Source organism: Lygodium microphyllum, chromosome 25 (assembly GCF_053477565.2).
Source record: "Lygodium microphyllum isolate KBCC chromosome 25, Lygodium_microphyllum_v1.1.10, whole genome shotgun sequence".
In the NCBI taxonomy this organism is placed as follows: Eukaryota; Viridiplantae; Streptophyta; class Polypodiopsida; order Schizaeales; family Lygodiaceae; genus Lygodium; species Lygodium microphyllum.
In genome coordinates, this window is record NC_141159.1 from 4995383 (window position 1) to 5011439 (window position 16057).

At 37.1% G+C, this 16057-nt stretch overlaps 1 protein-coding gene across 1 annotated transcript in view; it reads left to right on the top strand.

The window, feature by feature from the left end:
* LOC148013863 (CCR4-NOT transcription complex subunit) overlaps window positions 1-2772 on the top strand; it is an 81819-nt gene extending 79047 nt beyond the window's left edge. The window contains exons 11-12 of the mRNA XM_087667021.1: window positions 1806-1884; window positions 1962-2772. Coding sequence (XP_087523147.1) covers window positions 1806-1884; window positions 1962-2059 — 177 coding nt within the window. The 3' untranslated portion in view covers window positions 2060-2772. The remainder of the gene's footprint in view (window positions 1-1805; window positions 1885-1961) is intronic.
* Window positions 2773-16057: the final 13285 nt, after the last annotated feature.

The following is a 16057-nucleotide window of genomic DNA, read 5'->3' on the forward strand; positions in this document are numbered from 1 at the left end:
GGAAAGGCCTCTAAAGAAGTCAGTATTCAACTCCCAAACCTACAACAGCATAGAAACTTTCTATGTGTGAGCTTGAATTTCAGTAGTTTGTCACTTAAGCATCTTGCAACCTTTTTTAGGAAAATGCAGTTGCCTGCTTTGTCACCATTTGCAGCTGTGAAGCCATGTGATCAATGGGCTCAAGAGTTTGTGCAATAAAATTCAGTGTACAAGGTGCACATGGGCCTGGAAGACACACCCTGCTCTATCATGAGGAGCCCACTAAACCAAAAGTTGTTAAAGTATCTGTGCAGGAATGCATGGAGCTAGCAGAAGCTCTTCTGTGTGCTTCTACTTGATAGATTAAGCTTGCATTCTTTCTATGCTTACTCCCGATAAACTCATCAAAGCTTCTACTCAAGCAAGCTCTCATTGCCAGAGTTTTCTTATTTCTGCACAAAGGAGGTCTCTCATTAGAGAGACTGTCTGCAAAAGAAGCTTTGGGCTGAACAACTCAGACTGCAGCATCAAGGAGTGTGAGGGGCTTTGGCAGTTTGGCAACCCCAGGCAATATAGAAAACTAGAAAAAGGGGAAATGAAAGAGGTTACAGGTGACTATTAGAGAGAAGGGTGGGGCACAAAGCACAGAAGAGCATGAGGTACCCCTGGATCCTGGTGAAGATCTAAGTTTTCTGCAGGACACAATAGTGACTGCGACAGAGATAAGGAAGAAGCTTCTCTTTTTACTGGTCTCTGTCTCTTGTAGCCTCCTCTTTTGTCCCAAAGCTTTCCAAATTGTTCAAACTTTGAATGAGTTGTAAACTGGCAAGTCCTCTTTAACTGCTGCAACCAATCTTCTATGCTCGGAACCAAACAAAAGCTTGAAAATGACATCCCTGTTGGATCAAAGACATTCTTTGATACCACTATAATAAAGCTAGCCTCTAAGTAGAAAAGACTTCTAACAATCGTAAGAAATTAAGAAAATGAAATAGCCATAACTAAGTCACATTATGCATATGACTCAATGTAGCCATAGCCAAAAGATACAATGGTGGACATGAAAGAGCAGCAAGAAACACACCTCTTGCAATGGTGTAGCATGTAACTCAACACATGCTATGGTGGAGCATGAAAACATACCTCGTGCCATGGTAAGAGGATGGAAACCTCAAAGCTCCAAGAATGGAGATGACAAGCATGAATATTCGAAAGATCATAAGTACACAAAATCTGACATCTCTGCCTTTTATACCTAGCCCTAGTTCTCATGACTCGTGCTAATTTCCTAGACTAAGACCAAGGTAAATATGCTACATGACATGTTCTATATATTTTGTGTTTCTCATGAAATGCAACACGAATCTTTCTAGGGATTGTGGCATCAAAGCATATTTACTATGCTTGAAGTCTTTTCCCCTGTCAAAAAAAGTCCTTTACATGAACATGGGCAGCAAATCATTAGTGATAGAAATGTGGGCCTTTGATATTATGTTATAGACATTAGTATAGGCATGGGTCTATTCTACACCAAAAGGTCAAAAACTGCACTTTGTATTCTACAAAAAACATTTGGTTGGTATTACAAATCAATCATCTTTCTGAGACACTATCAAATTACTTACGGCCAGAATTATTTTGTGTGTGTCAAAATGTATGCAAGTCACAACTATTCCCGTGAAAACATGCAGCCGGAGTAATCTTGATGTTATGGTAGATGTTTAAGGACGTGTCTAGTTGGTAGGATTGAAATGGTTGATTTAAAGATGCATTCTTTGGATGCCAGTTGGCTGGACTGTGTCCTTGACGTTTCTCTTGGTTTGCAGGATAAATATATGCAGAACCGTCTGGTTCGTCTCGTCTGTGTATTTTTACAGTCTCTCATTCGCAACAAAATTATAAATGGTATGATCATTTTCTAAAGACGGTTACCAATGGTCAGTTTTAGTCAGTGATGTCGACATTTTGTTGTTGGTTGGCAGTCCAAGATTTATTTATTGAGGTCCAGGCATTCTGTATCGAGTTTTCGCGGATCAGAGAGGCAGCTGGGTTGTTTAGGCTTTTGAAAACTTTAGAATAGCCGTATATACAAAGCCTTTCATCGGGACGAAGCTCCTTTACTTGTACATCAGTCCGAGTCCTGAAGGCATTCTGGTTCTTCAAAAGGGAGCTTGTTCATGTATAATTTCTGACAAGAAGATCGTCTTTGAGAAGCGGTTCCTTGTCATTGAAAGCAGTAGTACCTCGCTGACATGGCCGGTCCTGCAAGATTGCAATTAGCACTCTTGTGTGTTCCTTTTCCAGTGGTGGTATACAGTGTACACAGTACTACAGGTGTGCATCTCCCTTCCAAGCAGCTATCTAGAGTAGCATACTGAGCTCAAGATATCTTGAATTTTTGGCAACTGCAGGAAAGCATACCGAGCTCAGATACCAGATATTTTTTAACCGTTGAAAAGCATCCAAAAAATGTGTTGTGTCGGAGTGCACATCTTCATTTTTGCTATATATAGTTGCATAATGTGTAAATAAAGGGTCTTAGAGAAGACCTTGTTTCAGAACAAGGTCTTTAATGCCAAACTAGTGGTAGATTTTATATATATACATATACTAACCTCTTCTCTAGAGAAATTAGCAAGGTTTTGCCTTTTAGGCTAGCACAATTAGTTTGTGATTATTTCACTTATGCTATACTTTTTTGTGTGAAGGAGCGGCTAAGTAAAACACATTCTCTATGCCCTTGGATTTTACAAGCTGAGGTGTGAAGCTTAGTGTGGTTGAGAACTAAATGGTTCCAAGTTATACACATCCTTTCACTAAGTGTACAATAGGCTTGATCTTAAAGCATTTTTGGTGTAGGATCCCTTGAAACTTTTGAAGCTTTGGGTCGCTTATGATTGGTTGCTTGAGCAGTGAAGGGCTGAAAAATAGAAGTATGTGAGGTTCTCATGGTTGGCATACTTTAACGCATGCAATACCTTTTTCAAAGTTGTATGCATGCTCATTTTAAGGTTGTCTTTCTTTTGCTAGCTTCTTAGTTGATTCATCATATAATAAGGTTTGTCACTTTGTGGTTTGATTAATAGGGAAAGATAATCCATATAACAATGAATCAATGTACACATCTGATATAACTTGATTTTTTGAAAGCCTAGTTTGCTCTTTGAGGGCTTGACTACCAGATTATTGCTATGACTTTGGGGCAATTATGTAGGGTTTTTTTGGAGATCCCTATGTCACTATAAATGAATTGAGACAAGTAATCCCAAAGTGAAAGAATATGAACATTCAAGAGTGAGTTTAGGGTGTCTATGACCACTCAAGGTTATATTTTTGTCTACATTTATCAACCTTATATGAATCTCAACCTTGAGGCTATTTGTTTACAAATAATTGAGATCACCATGCATTGCACTATGAGGTGAAGTAGAGGGAAGTTGCAACACCTAGGAAGAGGAGATTGTCAATGTGGCTTGCATCATCATGTCCATATTTTGAGTTTAGAATTGTCCAAATGTCATAAGTTACAAGGTCTCATTTCATAAAATTGTACTTTTAAAACTTATTAGATTGTTGCTCTACATTGGACATAAAATCAATAATAGGTGGTTGCTCCATTGATAATTGAAGTTTTGAATGCCTTTGTGGGTAGCTAGAACTACAATTTCTTGTTTTGCATTGATAGAGCAAAGATAAGAACTTCATTGGATTTTGAAGACTACCTCTTGGTTATGTAATGCTAAACAATAAAGCAATGTTAGCAATTTTTGTGCATTTGTGGAGCCAAGAGAAGGTTCATTCTTGATGGCTTTGCCAACACGAAAAAAGAAAAGTATAATTCCTTGTTTTCTCACATCGAGTGCAATGTGTTTTACTAACTTGATATTTCGTTTGGTTGTTCTTAATGATAAAGTAACAAGCATAAATTTTTTACCCTCATAGAGCCAAGGGATGGTATTTCATCGAGGCAAAAAACATTGCTTTTGTTTGACTTGAAATATTTAGTGCCAATTTGTGAAGAGAGTAAACATGGAACATCTAGATGGGGCTTAGCTACCTACAAGTTTCAATAGACGTTTAGATTATGTTGAAAATGGCTCTAGAATACATGCACACATTTTAGAGGGACCTAAATTTAGAGCATTTTTTATAGCTTACAGGCGATGCAAGGATTGTGGATGAATCTATCACTCTTGCCAAGAATGCGAAGAAATTAAAGACTTCAAGACAATGCCAAGAATTGAGGAAAAAAGTAATTTATCAATAAGACCCAAGATGAAGGGACATGCAAGGTTTGGATGTGAGAGTGCACATTTGTAAAACGTTTTTGTTTTAAAAATTTTGAAATGGAACGAGAGTCATGAGAGATTAAGTGCTAATATCTATTTAAGAACCATAAGTTCTCAACCTCTAGCATGTCACCTCAAAAAGGCCTAAGGAGTCGCATGAAAGGTATAACTTCAACTTGTAAGCTACCTCCTTAATCATTTGCATGGATTGGAAGTACCTATAAAGTTAGAGGAAAGGCAAAGATAAAGAGACCTATCTCAAAATAATAGATACATGACTAAGAGTATATTTTGATAACAAAATTATGACCAAATAGTGTTTTCCTTAATATGGTATTTTAACATGAAATGGTGATACATGTTTAGTTCTAGTAACCCAACTTGATGGTGGTAGCTTAGGAAAGAGTAAGTGAGAACACTTTTGTAAACAAATAGGAAATTTTAGAATAACAAGTTTAGAGAGAATGAGATACTATCAAGCCAGACAACATCAAGTTAGAGTAATGTGAAGATAATGCATTTATCCATAGTGGTTTATGATGCTTTATACATGGTGAGTGGAAGAAGAATGGAGGAATGAAGATTGATCCAATTATCTATTGTAACCTTTCGCAATATATTTACTTTACATACATTAACAATTCCATCACAACAAGCTACAACTGCTTATAAGATACAATATGATTTTTTTTTTTGAATTTTGTGACTCATACAAAGTCCAATCCTTTTAAAACGTGTTTGAAATTGTCATCTTTATTGGTAGCGTGTATAAAGTGTATAAACTCATGATGTTTGCATGGACTTTTCTCTAGCAAATGATGTATTAAGGCACATGTTTTCTAGAAGTAGGAATCTAAGCTTCCAAACATATAAAATAAATCCAATATATAAAGTAGTCACAGAACTATCAAAGTTTGCATATGGCTAACCATGATGGATTGACTTGCATTTAGTTGCTTAAGAGGAACTAAGCGCTCTATGCCTAGGCTACATAAAGTGCATCACCAAGCCGGTGCTTCACACAGGTGTTACTAACAATCTTTATCCAATGCTCAAATAAAGGTTTTGTTATGATGGCTCTTGCATCCTTTTTCTTCAAACAATCACTTTTTGGAGTGAAGAGCCTACAAACTCAGTGTGTGCTAAAAAAATGAGTAAGTGTGATTAGATAATCCTAAACATTAGTAGCTTTAATTATGAATCTCTTATTGCTACATGGTGTATTAAGAGAATAAATATTAGTAGTAAACGAGAAGATATAGCTAGTCTATCAAATGAGATGAGGTCACCCAAACAATTAGTGGAGAAGGTAGCATTTGAAGATTGAAATTTTGGGTTTAAGGGAGTATTGAAAGAGGTTGATTATTCCGATGCTAGAGCTTTAGTTTCATTGTCTCAGCTACCTCTCATGTTTCTCATTCTAAGGTGCACTTTCAAATCCCTTGCTATAAGGAAGTAAATCACCATGGACTAACTTGAAGATTCTAGATGCATACTTGCTCAAAATACTAATTGGTTATGCCTATGCTCATTTATCATTTTGTTTGATATGAGAATATAAAGAGTTGGAAAGGCAGGAAGAGTTGTAACACAAGTCCAAATCCTTATTGAACTCAAGTTTAGGTTCCTTTGAGCTTAGTCACGGGGGTTGTTCCTACTTCTCTTCTACTTCTTCCACCTTCCTTTTAATCATCAAGTTGTATTGGTCGTGTGCACGCATGCGTGCGCGCGCGTGCACGCACGCACACACACACACACACACACACACACACACACACACACACAAGGGTGTGTGTGTGTGTGTAGAGAGAGAGAGAGAGAGAGAGAGAGAGAGAGAGAGAGAGAGAGAGAGAGAGAGTGTGTGTGTGTGTGTGTGTGTGTGTCTCGAGGCTTTAATAAGCCACACATATCGTACTTGATAGAATTCTTATTGTTTCAAGTGATTCATCCAATTTGGCAACAACTATCTCTCACATAGCTTATATATTACTTTGCACTCATTGATCTATCCATTCTTCTTCCAAACCACATGAAAGCTTACCTTCTGCTTATGATGTTATGAAGTGAAATCTTGGTGATGGCTCCATGATTCGTGCAGTGGTACTTGATCTGCCTCCTCTACTCCATAGCTTTCAATTAGATTTGTGAGCACTTGATCCATGATAGGAAATGCAAAGAAGAAGAAAGACAACTTGATCTCTTCTCCAATCTGCCTTTCACCCAAGAAGGGAAATAAGAGGAGTGCATGCAAGAAAGAAGCTTCACCTCTCAAGTCCCTCACTCTCTCCCTCACTCTTGCACTCTCATTCTTTCTCTCTCAAGATGGAGTACAAGTAGATAGAATATAAGCAACAAGAAGCATGCTCTCAAGTTTACACACCACAAGAATGAGCTTATTCATTTCGTTTCTAGTTTTTATACATGTGGTTTGGTGTTTAGGCTTCCAATTAACTTGGGTGCCTATCTTTCTTATTTTTCTTTCCTAGTTTATGCATACATACACGATTATATCTATCACCATGAAAGTAAATAAAAGCTAGTGCTCACATTCTAACCAAGCTATAGTCTTTCTACCTGACGAAAAATATTACAACTTGTATGGGTGCTATGCCTGGCTTTGAAAATGATATTACAATTAATTATATGACTATGAGCTTTGATTGGCAATTATTATATGTCTTGCACCCTTTAGTTGACTTGCACTTCACTTTACTTTTTCCGCCTTTGGGCGTCTTTGTTGATTTGCTTTGCCATTTTGTTGCCTTCCATCATATAATTAACATTAACCCCCTCTCCGGATGACTGCTAGTCCCATGGCACTCTTTGTCAGAGGTACCATGCCTTAGCTTGCACCAGACAAAGAATTTTAGGGATTGTTGTTGTGGGACCATTGAGAGAAGAGTGGTGATTATTGTTGGAGCTTGATTTGGATGTTGAATTTTTTGGAAATTCACTATGGGAATTGGAGTTATTTTGTGCTTTGGATGAAAAAAAGTGGTAATTGGATAAGATGTCATTCATGGAATTAGGATCTCTTGGTGGGAGGCTGATTGGCATCAATTGACTTGATTGAAGTTGGTCATTATGGAGGTTGCTAGCTTGGTGTAGAAATTGCAAACCACCAGATTTTCTTGTACCAATAAGGGAAAACTTCTCATGCTTTCTCCCTAAGGGAGTGCTAGTTTGTTTATGTGCACAAGACATATGTATGGATAGGAAGATGGCTCAAACTTCAGGAAAAAGCCAGAGTGCTATCCCACACTTGAGGGCCCAATTTGTGTATATATTATGGTGTGATTATTATGTGAGTGTACATGCTTAGGGAGGCTATACATAGAAGACAACATGATAGCTTTCATTTCTCTATTACATAGAAGACAACATGATGGCTTTCGTTTGTCTATTTTTGTCTCCACAAAAATTAGCAAGGTTTTACTTTTTAGGCTAGCAAAATTAGTTTGTGATTATTTCACATGTGCTATTCTTTCTTGTGTGAAGGAGCGGCTAAGTAAAACACATTCTCTATGCCCTTGGATTTTACAAGTTGAGGTGTATCCACTTGGTTCTTCGAAGCTTAGTATGGTTGAGAACTAAATGGTTCCAAGTTATACACATCTTTTCACTAAGTGTACCATAGGCTTGATCTTTGTCCTTAAGCCATACTAGCATTTGTTTTGTCCAAAGACCTTCAATGTAGAGCCTTGAATAGTCTTTTGGGTGTTATCAAATACTTATATTTGGTGAAGGTCCTATTGTTATACTGTGTAGGTTGCTTGATCTCGCCATGGATTTTCTTCATGCAATTAAGCATTGATTCCTTTCTTTCTTAACCTTATGGTATCCTTATTGTACGTTATGCAATACTTGCATTACTCTTGCCTTTCCCTTTGTATATGGCTTCTTAAAGGACAAATGACTCAACCTATGTTCAATCGATAAAATAACACTTGCTTTCCTCGTATTATATCACTAGATAACCACTATTCATACAAGATCTTCATTTCCTATCATTTTTGTGATCTTAAAGCATTTTTCGTGTAAGATCCCTTGAAACATTTGAAGCTTTGGGTCGCATATGATAGGTTGCTTGAAGAGTGGAGGGTTGGTAAATAGAGGTATGTGAGGTTCCCATGGTTGGCGTACTTTAACTTGTGCAATACCTTTTCAAAGTTGTACACATGCTCATTCTAAGGGTGTTTCTTTTGGTAGCTTCTTAGTTGATTTATCATATAATAAGGTTTGTCACTTTGTGGTATGATTAACATGTAAAGATGATCCATATTACAATGAATAAATCAACATATGTGAGATAAAATGATTTTTGAAAGCCTAGTTTGCTCTTTAAGTGCTTGACTACTAGATTCTTGCTATGCCTTTGGGACCATTATGTAGGGCCATTTTGGAGATCTATATGCCACTATAAATGAATTGAGACGAGTTATCCCAAAGTCAAAGAATATGAACACTCAAGATTGAGTTTAGGGTGGATGTGACCACTCAAGGTTATGTTTCTATATGCATTTATCAACCTTGTATCAATTCCAACCTCAAGGTATTTTGTTTACATGTAATTAGAATCATCATGCATTGCACTATGAGGTGAAGTAGAGGGAAAATTGCAACACACCTAGGAAGAGGAGATTGTCTATGTGGCTTGCATCATCATGTGCATATTTTGAGTTTAGAATTGTCCAAATGCAATAAGTTACAAGGTCTCATTTCATAAAGTTGTAGTTTTAAAACTTATTAGATCGTGGCTTCATTATTATAGGTCGTTGCTCTACATTGAACATAAAATCAATGATAGGTGGTTGCTCCATTGATAATTGAAGCTTTGAATGCTTTTGTGGGTGGTTGGAACTACAATTTCCAATTTTACATTGATAGAGCAAAGAGAAGAACTTCATTGGATTTTTGAAAACTATCTCTTGGCTATGGTAATGCTAAACAATAAAGCAATGTTAGCAAATTTTGTGCATTTGTGGAGCGAAGAGAAGGTTCTTTCTTGATGGCTTTGCCAATGCAAAAAAAGAAAAGTATAATTGCTTATTTTCTCACATCGATAGCAATGTGTATAACTAAGTTGATGATTCCTTTGGTTGTTCTTATAATGAAAGTATAAAGTAATGAGTATAAAATTTTAAGCCTCATAGAGCTAAGGGATGGTATTTCCTCAAGGCAAAAAACCTTGCTTTTGTTTGCATTGAAATATTTAGTGCCACTTAGCAAAGAGAGTAAATATAGAAGAACTAGATTGGCTTAGCTACCTACAAGACCCAAAAACTGTTTAGCTTATGGTGAAAATGGTGTTAGAATACATGTACACATTTTAGAGGGATTGATTATAGCTTGTAGGTGATACAAAGATTGTGGATGAATGTATCACTCTTGATTATGGTGAAAATGGTGTTAAAATACATGTACACATTTTAGAGGGACTTAAATTTAGAGCATTGGTTATAGCTTGTAGGTGATACAAAGATTGTGGATGAATGTATCACTCTTGACAAGGTGGCGAACAAATTAAAAAGACTTCAAGACAATGTATCACTCTTAAAAAGAATTGAGGAAAAAAGCAATTTATTGTTAAGACCCAAGATGAAGGGACGTAAGGTTTGGATGTGATTGTGTGCATTTGTTTTTTTTTTTGGGAATGGAATGAGAGACATTAGAGATTATGTGCCAATATCAATTTAAGAACCATAAGTTCCTCAACCTCTACCATGTCACCTTGGAGATGCCTAAGGAGACACATAAAGGTATTATCAATCTTTCAATGATCAAGTAGCTTCAACTTGTAAGCTGCCTCGTTGATCCTTTGCATGGATTGGAAATACCTATGAAGTTAGAGGAGGGGTAAGGATAAAGAGCCCTATCTCAAGAAGTATCGAGAGCCTCAAGAAGCAATAATTATACTTGTTTGTAAGTGGCCATTGAACAATAAACTTGCATTGTTGACGGGATAAGTTAATGGAACAAACAATAAAAGTAAGTATACATGTTTATGTGGTTGATTTTGAATCGCATTACTTTTACCATTTAGGCCTTGAACATTAAGGCGTTGAAGACTTGCTTAAAGTTATGGCTACCTGCTCACAATATTTTGACAAGTAGTTGAGAAGTCTCTTTGATGAAGTTATAGCTAGAGATGGACTTTCTACTATCTGCATGTCTTGCATAATCACAGTTTGTGCAGTCCATGAATGCAGTATCCTGGCTACCATAACAAATGCACATATATGTAGTTCCCTTAAGGTACCTCACAATACCCTTCATGATGTCCCAATGTCATCGACTAGGTGTGACCATATACTAAGACACAACTTCCACTATAAATGCTATGTCAAGTCTAGTGGCTATCATGGCATATATCAAGCTAACCACCATAGATGCCTATAGGAACTTGGCCATTTTGGCCTTCTCATCGTTTGATTTGGGTTATATGCCTTCATCATTATATGATTCTTGAGAGAAGTCAAATGTTGAACTTGTGCCTCACTTCTTTATCGGTTCCCCCCCTTGATGCAATTCAAGGTGATTCTCTTGGATATGTCCCAACTCACTGAAATAGAAGCATCATGATTAGAGCATCTCTTTCAAATGTAGCCTTTCTCACTACACTTGCGGCAACTCTTCCATTAGTCTTTTGAGTCATCATAGTTGTCTTTAGCATTCATTGAGGTAGTTATCTTTTAAGAAGTTGGTTTTCATTTGGCCTATTCAAAGCTTTGGCTCGTATAAGAGCATCGTGTAAATCAATTGGAATTAGGTACTCTAGATAAGCATCCAAGGATTGATTCATCCCATAGCAGAATGTTTTCACATGTTGGGTAGTATCCATAGGCAGCGCATATTTTTAAAGTGTCACAAACTTGGAATAATAGGCCTCCATATATTAATCCTAGCTAGTGCAAGATAAAGAATGCATTCATCTTGATAGAAGGATAAGAGGCAACAAGTAACTTTGTCTTATGGCCTTCTTGATATCTTCCTAGCTTACAAGGGCTTTGGTGGTAGCATTATCCTAGCACCACTACTTCTATCACAACCATGCCTCATGTCTTGCAGCCATAGCTTTGTAATCATAGCTTTATTAGCTATACTTATTCCTACCACATTAAAATAATCTTGAAGGGTCTCGATCTAGACTTTAGCATCAGTCCTGATATCAAGTCTCTTCCTCGTAAATTTCGGTGGCTTGTTACGCTTCAAGAGGAATTTCTTCTCTTAAAGCTCAGTGTTCATGGTCGCAGAAGGTGGTTGGCAACTAATATCATAGCATTTAGAATATTTCTTTTAGGTTAACTTCAACTCTTTCGCTCTTGATATTACAAGTCAAAATATTAAGAAAACACATTTATATATTATTGCTAACTTATTTATATTGTTTCACTCTGATACCAGTACAACATGCCTATCAAATGAACCCTTGATGGTACAGTTTAAGTAGCTTTAGGTGATACCATTAGAAACTCCCTTGGAATATCACATACATTGTTGCCTAGATTCATTTTGAATCTACCTTGTAGGGGAAGTTACACTCCATATCCATGAGGATTGACTTGAATTTGAGGCTCCTAAATAGTACAACAGTCATCTAATGGTTTATCTAGCACCGATTATCGAGTATCTTATTGTGCAAATCAGCTCCTCAAATCAAAACGAACCCGTGTCACACCTCACTTAAGAAGGTAAGAAATGAGGGAGACTTGACACGTCTATCCCTCTATCTATGAGACAAAGTCTAACCCCCTAATCCCCCAAAATGATATGAGATTGGGCCCTCTATAATATTTCCTAGGATAGGCATTGTCCAACCCTTTCCTAAAATCTCTTAAGTCTAATACTTTAAAGTAAACTCTCATCTCACTGAGACCACCGTTAACCATGGGACAAATCCATTAGGGATTCGCCCTCCCACTTTCCACTCAAGATGGGGTTTCTAAATCATGCCCAAGGCAAAGTTACAATGCAATTCCACAAATCTCACTATGATTTTAAAATCAAATAAAAATTTGGACAAGAAAATGGAGTGCATCACTATTTTAGACACCAATTACCCATGGTTCAAACATCATTTCATGTTAAATTTGATAAAGGATGAAACTAGTACCTGAATACAAGACCATTCCTATAACTCTAAATTGCAACTTTTGCATGCCAAAAATGAGGATCATGCAAATAAGGCATGCTTCACAAAAAGAACCCCATCACATAAAAGATTGACCACTTCAATGCATCAAGGAAAAGGTAGAAAATAGAACAACATGGAGGAAACCTACAACTAACCCAATTTTGATTTCAACTCAAAAGCAAGCTCCCCTTGGCCCTGCCTCTAGTGACCTATTGCTTTATATGGACTCAACCTGAACCAAGTGCTTTCTTTCAGTGCTCTACAGCCTCTAAATAATAATAGAGAGCACAAAACTTGGAGTTCTTGCCCATCCCATATGCTCAATCCTCCCATGGTGATGGGGACTAGGTGTGTAGCACCACCAATCGCTAACGTCTACACCCAAATGAGCATTACCCTTAAGACCTTTCATCTCGCATGACGTGTTTACATTAACTAGTTTGAAGAACTCATAGTTGATAGTTATCGTTCTACCACACATGACCCATCCATCTCTTGGGCTTTGCAAACCTTACTAGCAGGTTATGTCTAGGATGCCAAGGATGCAAATCATGGATAGTGGCACATATAAATGCATTGAATATGCTGATACATATAAATGCACAAGACATAGCAAAAGCTTTCAGCATGGTCAAATGGGACTTTGTTGCCAAAGGTTGAATAGAATGGATTTTGGGCCTAAAATGGCTAGCACAATTTGCTAGACTTATGGGGATAGAATAGCAATCTGCATTATATTTGATAGTGAAACTCTCTAGCCTAATAAATATGTAAGACAAGGATGTTAATTGAGTGCTATGTATTATGCTATTATAGCTAATTTGATACCATTCAATGACATGCATGGAATTCATCTTTAAATGGAAAAGTATTTTGTCCCTCAACCATATGTTAATCATTCTTTCCTCGTCCCCCAACACAAGGAAGGTTGTCGATGCTATCTTATCCTACAAATAGATTGGCAACTTAAAGTCCATAAATGTGATGAACACTCCATACTTTGGCTATCTAAAATTGGCCACCACAAAATAAATGTTGAGAAATAAAGCATAGGATAAGCTATAACCTATGTATGCACAAATAAAGTAGCCTTTGTGTGAAGAGCTCTAAAAAGGTCAAATGTATCTATCTCTTTAGAGGATACTTGGTGTGTAATCAATTGAAGATGAAGAATGAAGAAGAAAAAAAGCTCATGAGCCTCCATATCTCCTGTCGTTGCCCCTTCCATTGTGCATCCTTTTTCATTCTTGTCATTTGGTATCAGAACAAGATTGCGGGATCGAAAGCTTGGATCGAGGAGTGCATTGAATCCAGGTCTACATCAAGTTGAAAGCTTTTTTTCCGTTGTTGAATCGAGTATTAATCATCATCTAATCCACCCAAAATAGGTACATCGAATTATAGATCCATTGGGGCTCAAATTTCGGGCATTGGTGCTAGCTTTTGAATGTATTGGGAAGCCAAAGGAGGCTAAAAATGATGTATAACAGCAAGGTTTATTGGTCTTCGAGTTCAGATTGACTTATGCTTTGATTTTCGAAAGCAAGGGGGTAGCTTGAGCTCATATCCTACTCAATCAAGGGGCGTGCTGCTTGAGCCCGAAAGCACAAGGCCAGCTTGTTGGAAGCACACAAGCTATTTGACAGAAAAAGCAGGGGCTTATCCATGTCTGCCATAGAGAAGAGAGCTAGAATAGCTTTTTCAAGGAAATTTCATATTAAACAATAGAGGTATAGAGCCTATAGCTCTAAATATGGCGTGCAAGATGAGAGTATACAGTCCTTGCATTCGTGCCATTGTTTGCATGTATGAGACTTGGATGATTATGCACCGTTCAGAATGCTGTAGAAAATCATAGACTAAGCTTTTTTTAATGCTCAATTAAAATGAAATCCCCTTCCACCAAATATACTTTCACATTGTGAGAGATTGAACTTGTTAATTGGTTGATCTGTTCATACTAATAAAGATAAGCTAGTTATTCTAAAGATCTGAGTTCACACTATCAAGGGATGGAACTAGTTTTTTAAATGGAATTGGTTCACAGGTTTTCTGTTCACACTACAGAGAGTAAACTAGCTTGATTTGAGACTTAAGAGCTAGTTTTATGTCGTTTTTGAGTGCAGATTCTTCGAAAGGGAAAAAATGTTAGAAAATTTCCAAGAAAATTACTATGGGTTGAGCTTGTCTGGGACTCCATTGTTGGCATTGCTAGATAGCCAATGTTTGACATATGGGCATGATGTATGGGTACATTTGACAATAGTAGGAACATGTACGATACTATTATAGTAAAAGTCAATTTATATGCATTTATTTGGAGATTTTGAATGCTTTATGGTCTCGGATTTGACCAATGCTCCGTCCTATTCACATGCTTGGATATTGATTTGGTACATTACATACAACTAGTTTTGATGAGTTTGTAGCTGTCATAATGTCAAAAAATGCATAGATTACACAAATTGTGGGTGATAAATTGATGAACAATTACAGTATATGGTCCTATCGTATGAAAAATTTCTTAATGGGAAGAGGTATTTGGGACCTTATTACAAGTGAAGATGCATGTCCAAAACTACCTGATGAGGCTATCAAATATTAGAAAAAGGCATATAGGGATTGACTAGAAAAAACAGGAAAGACTTGCATTGGATATCTATATGTATATTAGAGACACTGATTCCATATATTAAAAATGTAAATACTTGCAAGTATGCTTGGAAAATCATTGAAAATATATATGGCACATGTGGAGGCCAAGAAAATAAAGCTAAAGTAGAGGTTACATATGGTGCATGGAGAGGAAATAGAAGAATCAGTGAGATTATGTGGTAGAAATTAAACAAGTTACAGAAGATCTTGCTTCAATAAATACACTAGTTGATGATGATGATTTGGTATTTGTCACTCTAAACAAACTTGGACCAACATAAAAGTCCCTTGATACCTCAATTTCTGTGAGGGAAGACTCTATGCCTAATTTTGAAGAGTTGATCTCTTTGTGTCTTACAGAAGAGATTAAGTTGAGCCTCAATGCATCAAGCAGTGGAAAGAATGCAAATGACGATAGTGTGTCTTATCTTAAGCGAGGCCATGTAGCTCATCTAGAGCTAGAGGATCATCTTATGGCCATGGAAACACCTTTGCATGAGACTATAGTATCTTTGGATGTGGTGATTTTATGCCTACAGGCAAGGGGAGATCCTACTTAAGATATAGAGGATGCTCTAGTCCACAAAGAGATGGTGCATGTCATTATTGTGGCCAGTTTGGTCACTTTGAGAGACAGTACTTTCATAAGAAAAATGCTAGAGGTCATCTCTTTGCCACGGAGCATATACTTGGGAGTATGTCACACCCTCCTAAAGAGGATGACTAGTTTTTGGATTCAAGTGCTACAAACCATATGAATCACCATGCAGAATGGTTTGATAGAAAGTAGCAAATGCAAACTAAAGACTATGTGGCTATATGAGATGACACATTGCATAAGATAACTCATATTGGGAGTGTGCCCTTGGTGACTAGAGATGAGATTGAAAATAAGCTTAAGGATGTCTTATACGTGCCCACTATCACTAAGCATCAATTGATCAAATGGCTGATCAAGGATTGCAAGTGAAGTTTAACAAGTATGGATGTTTCATTGAGG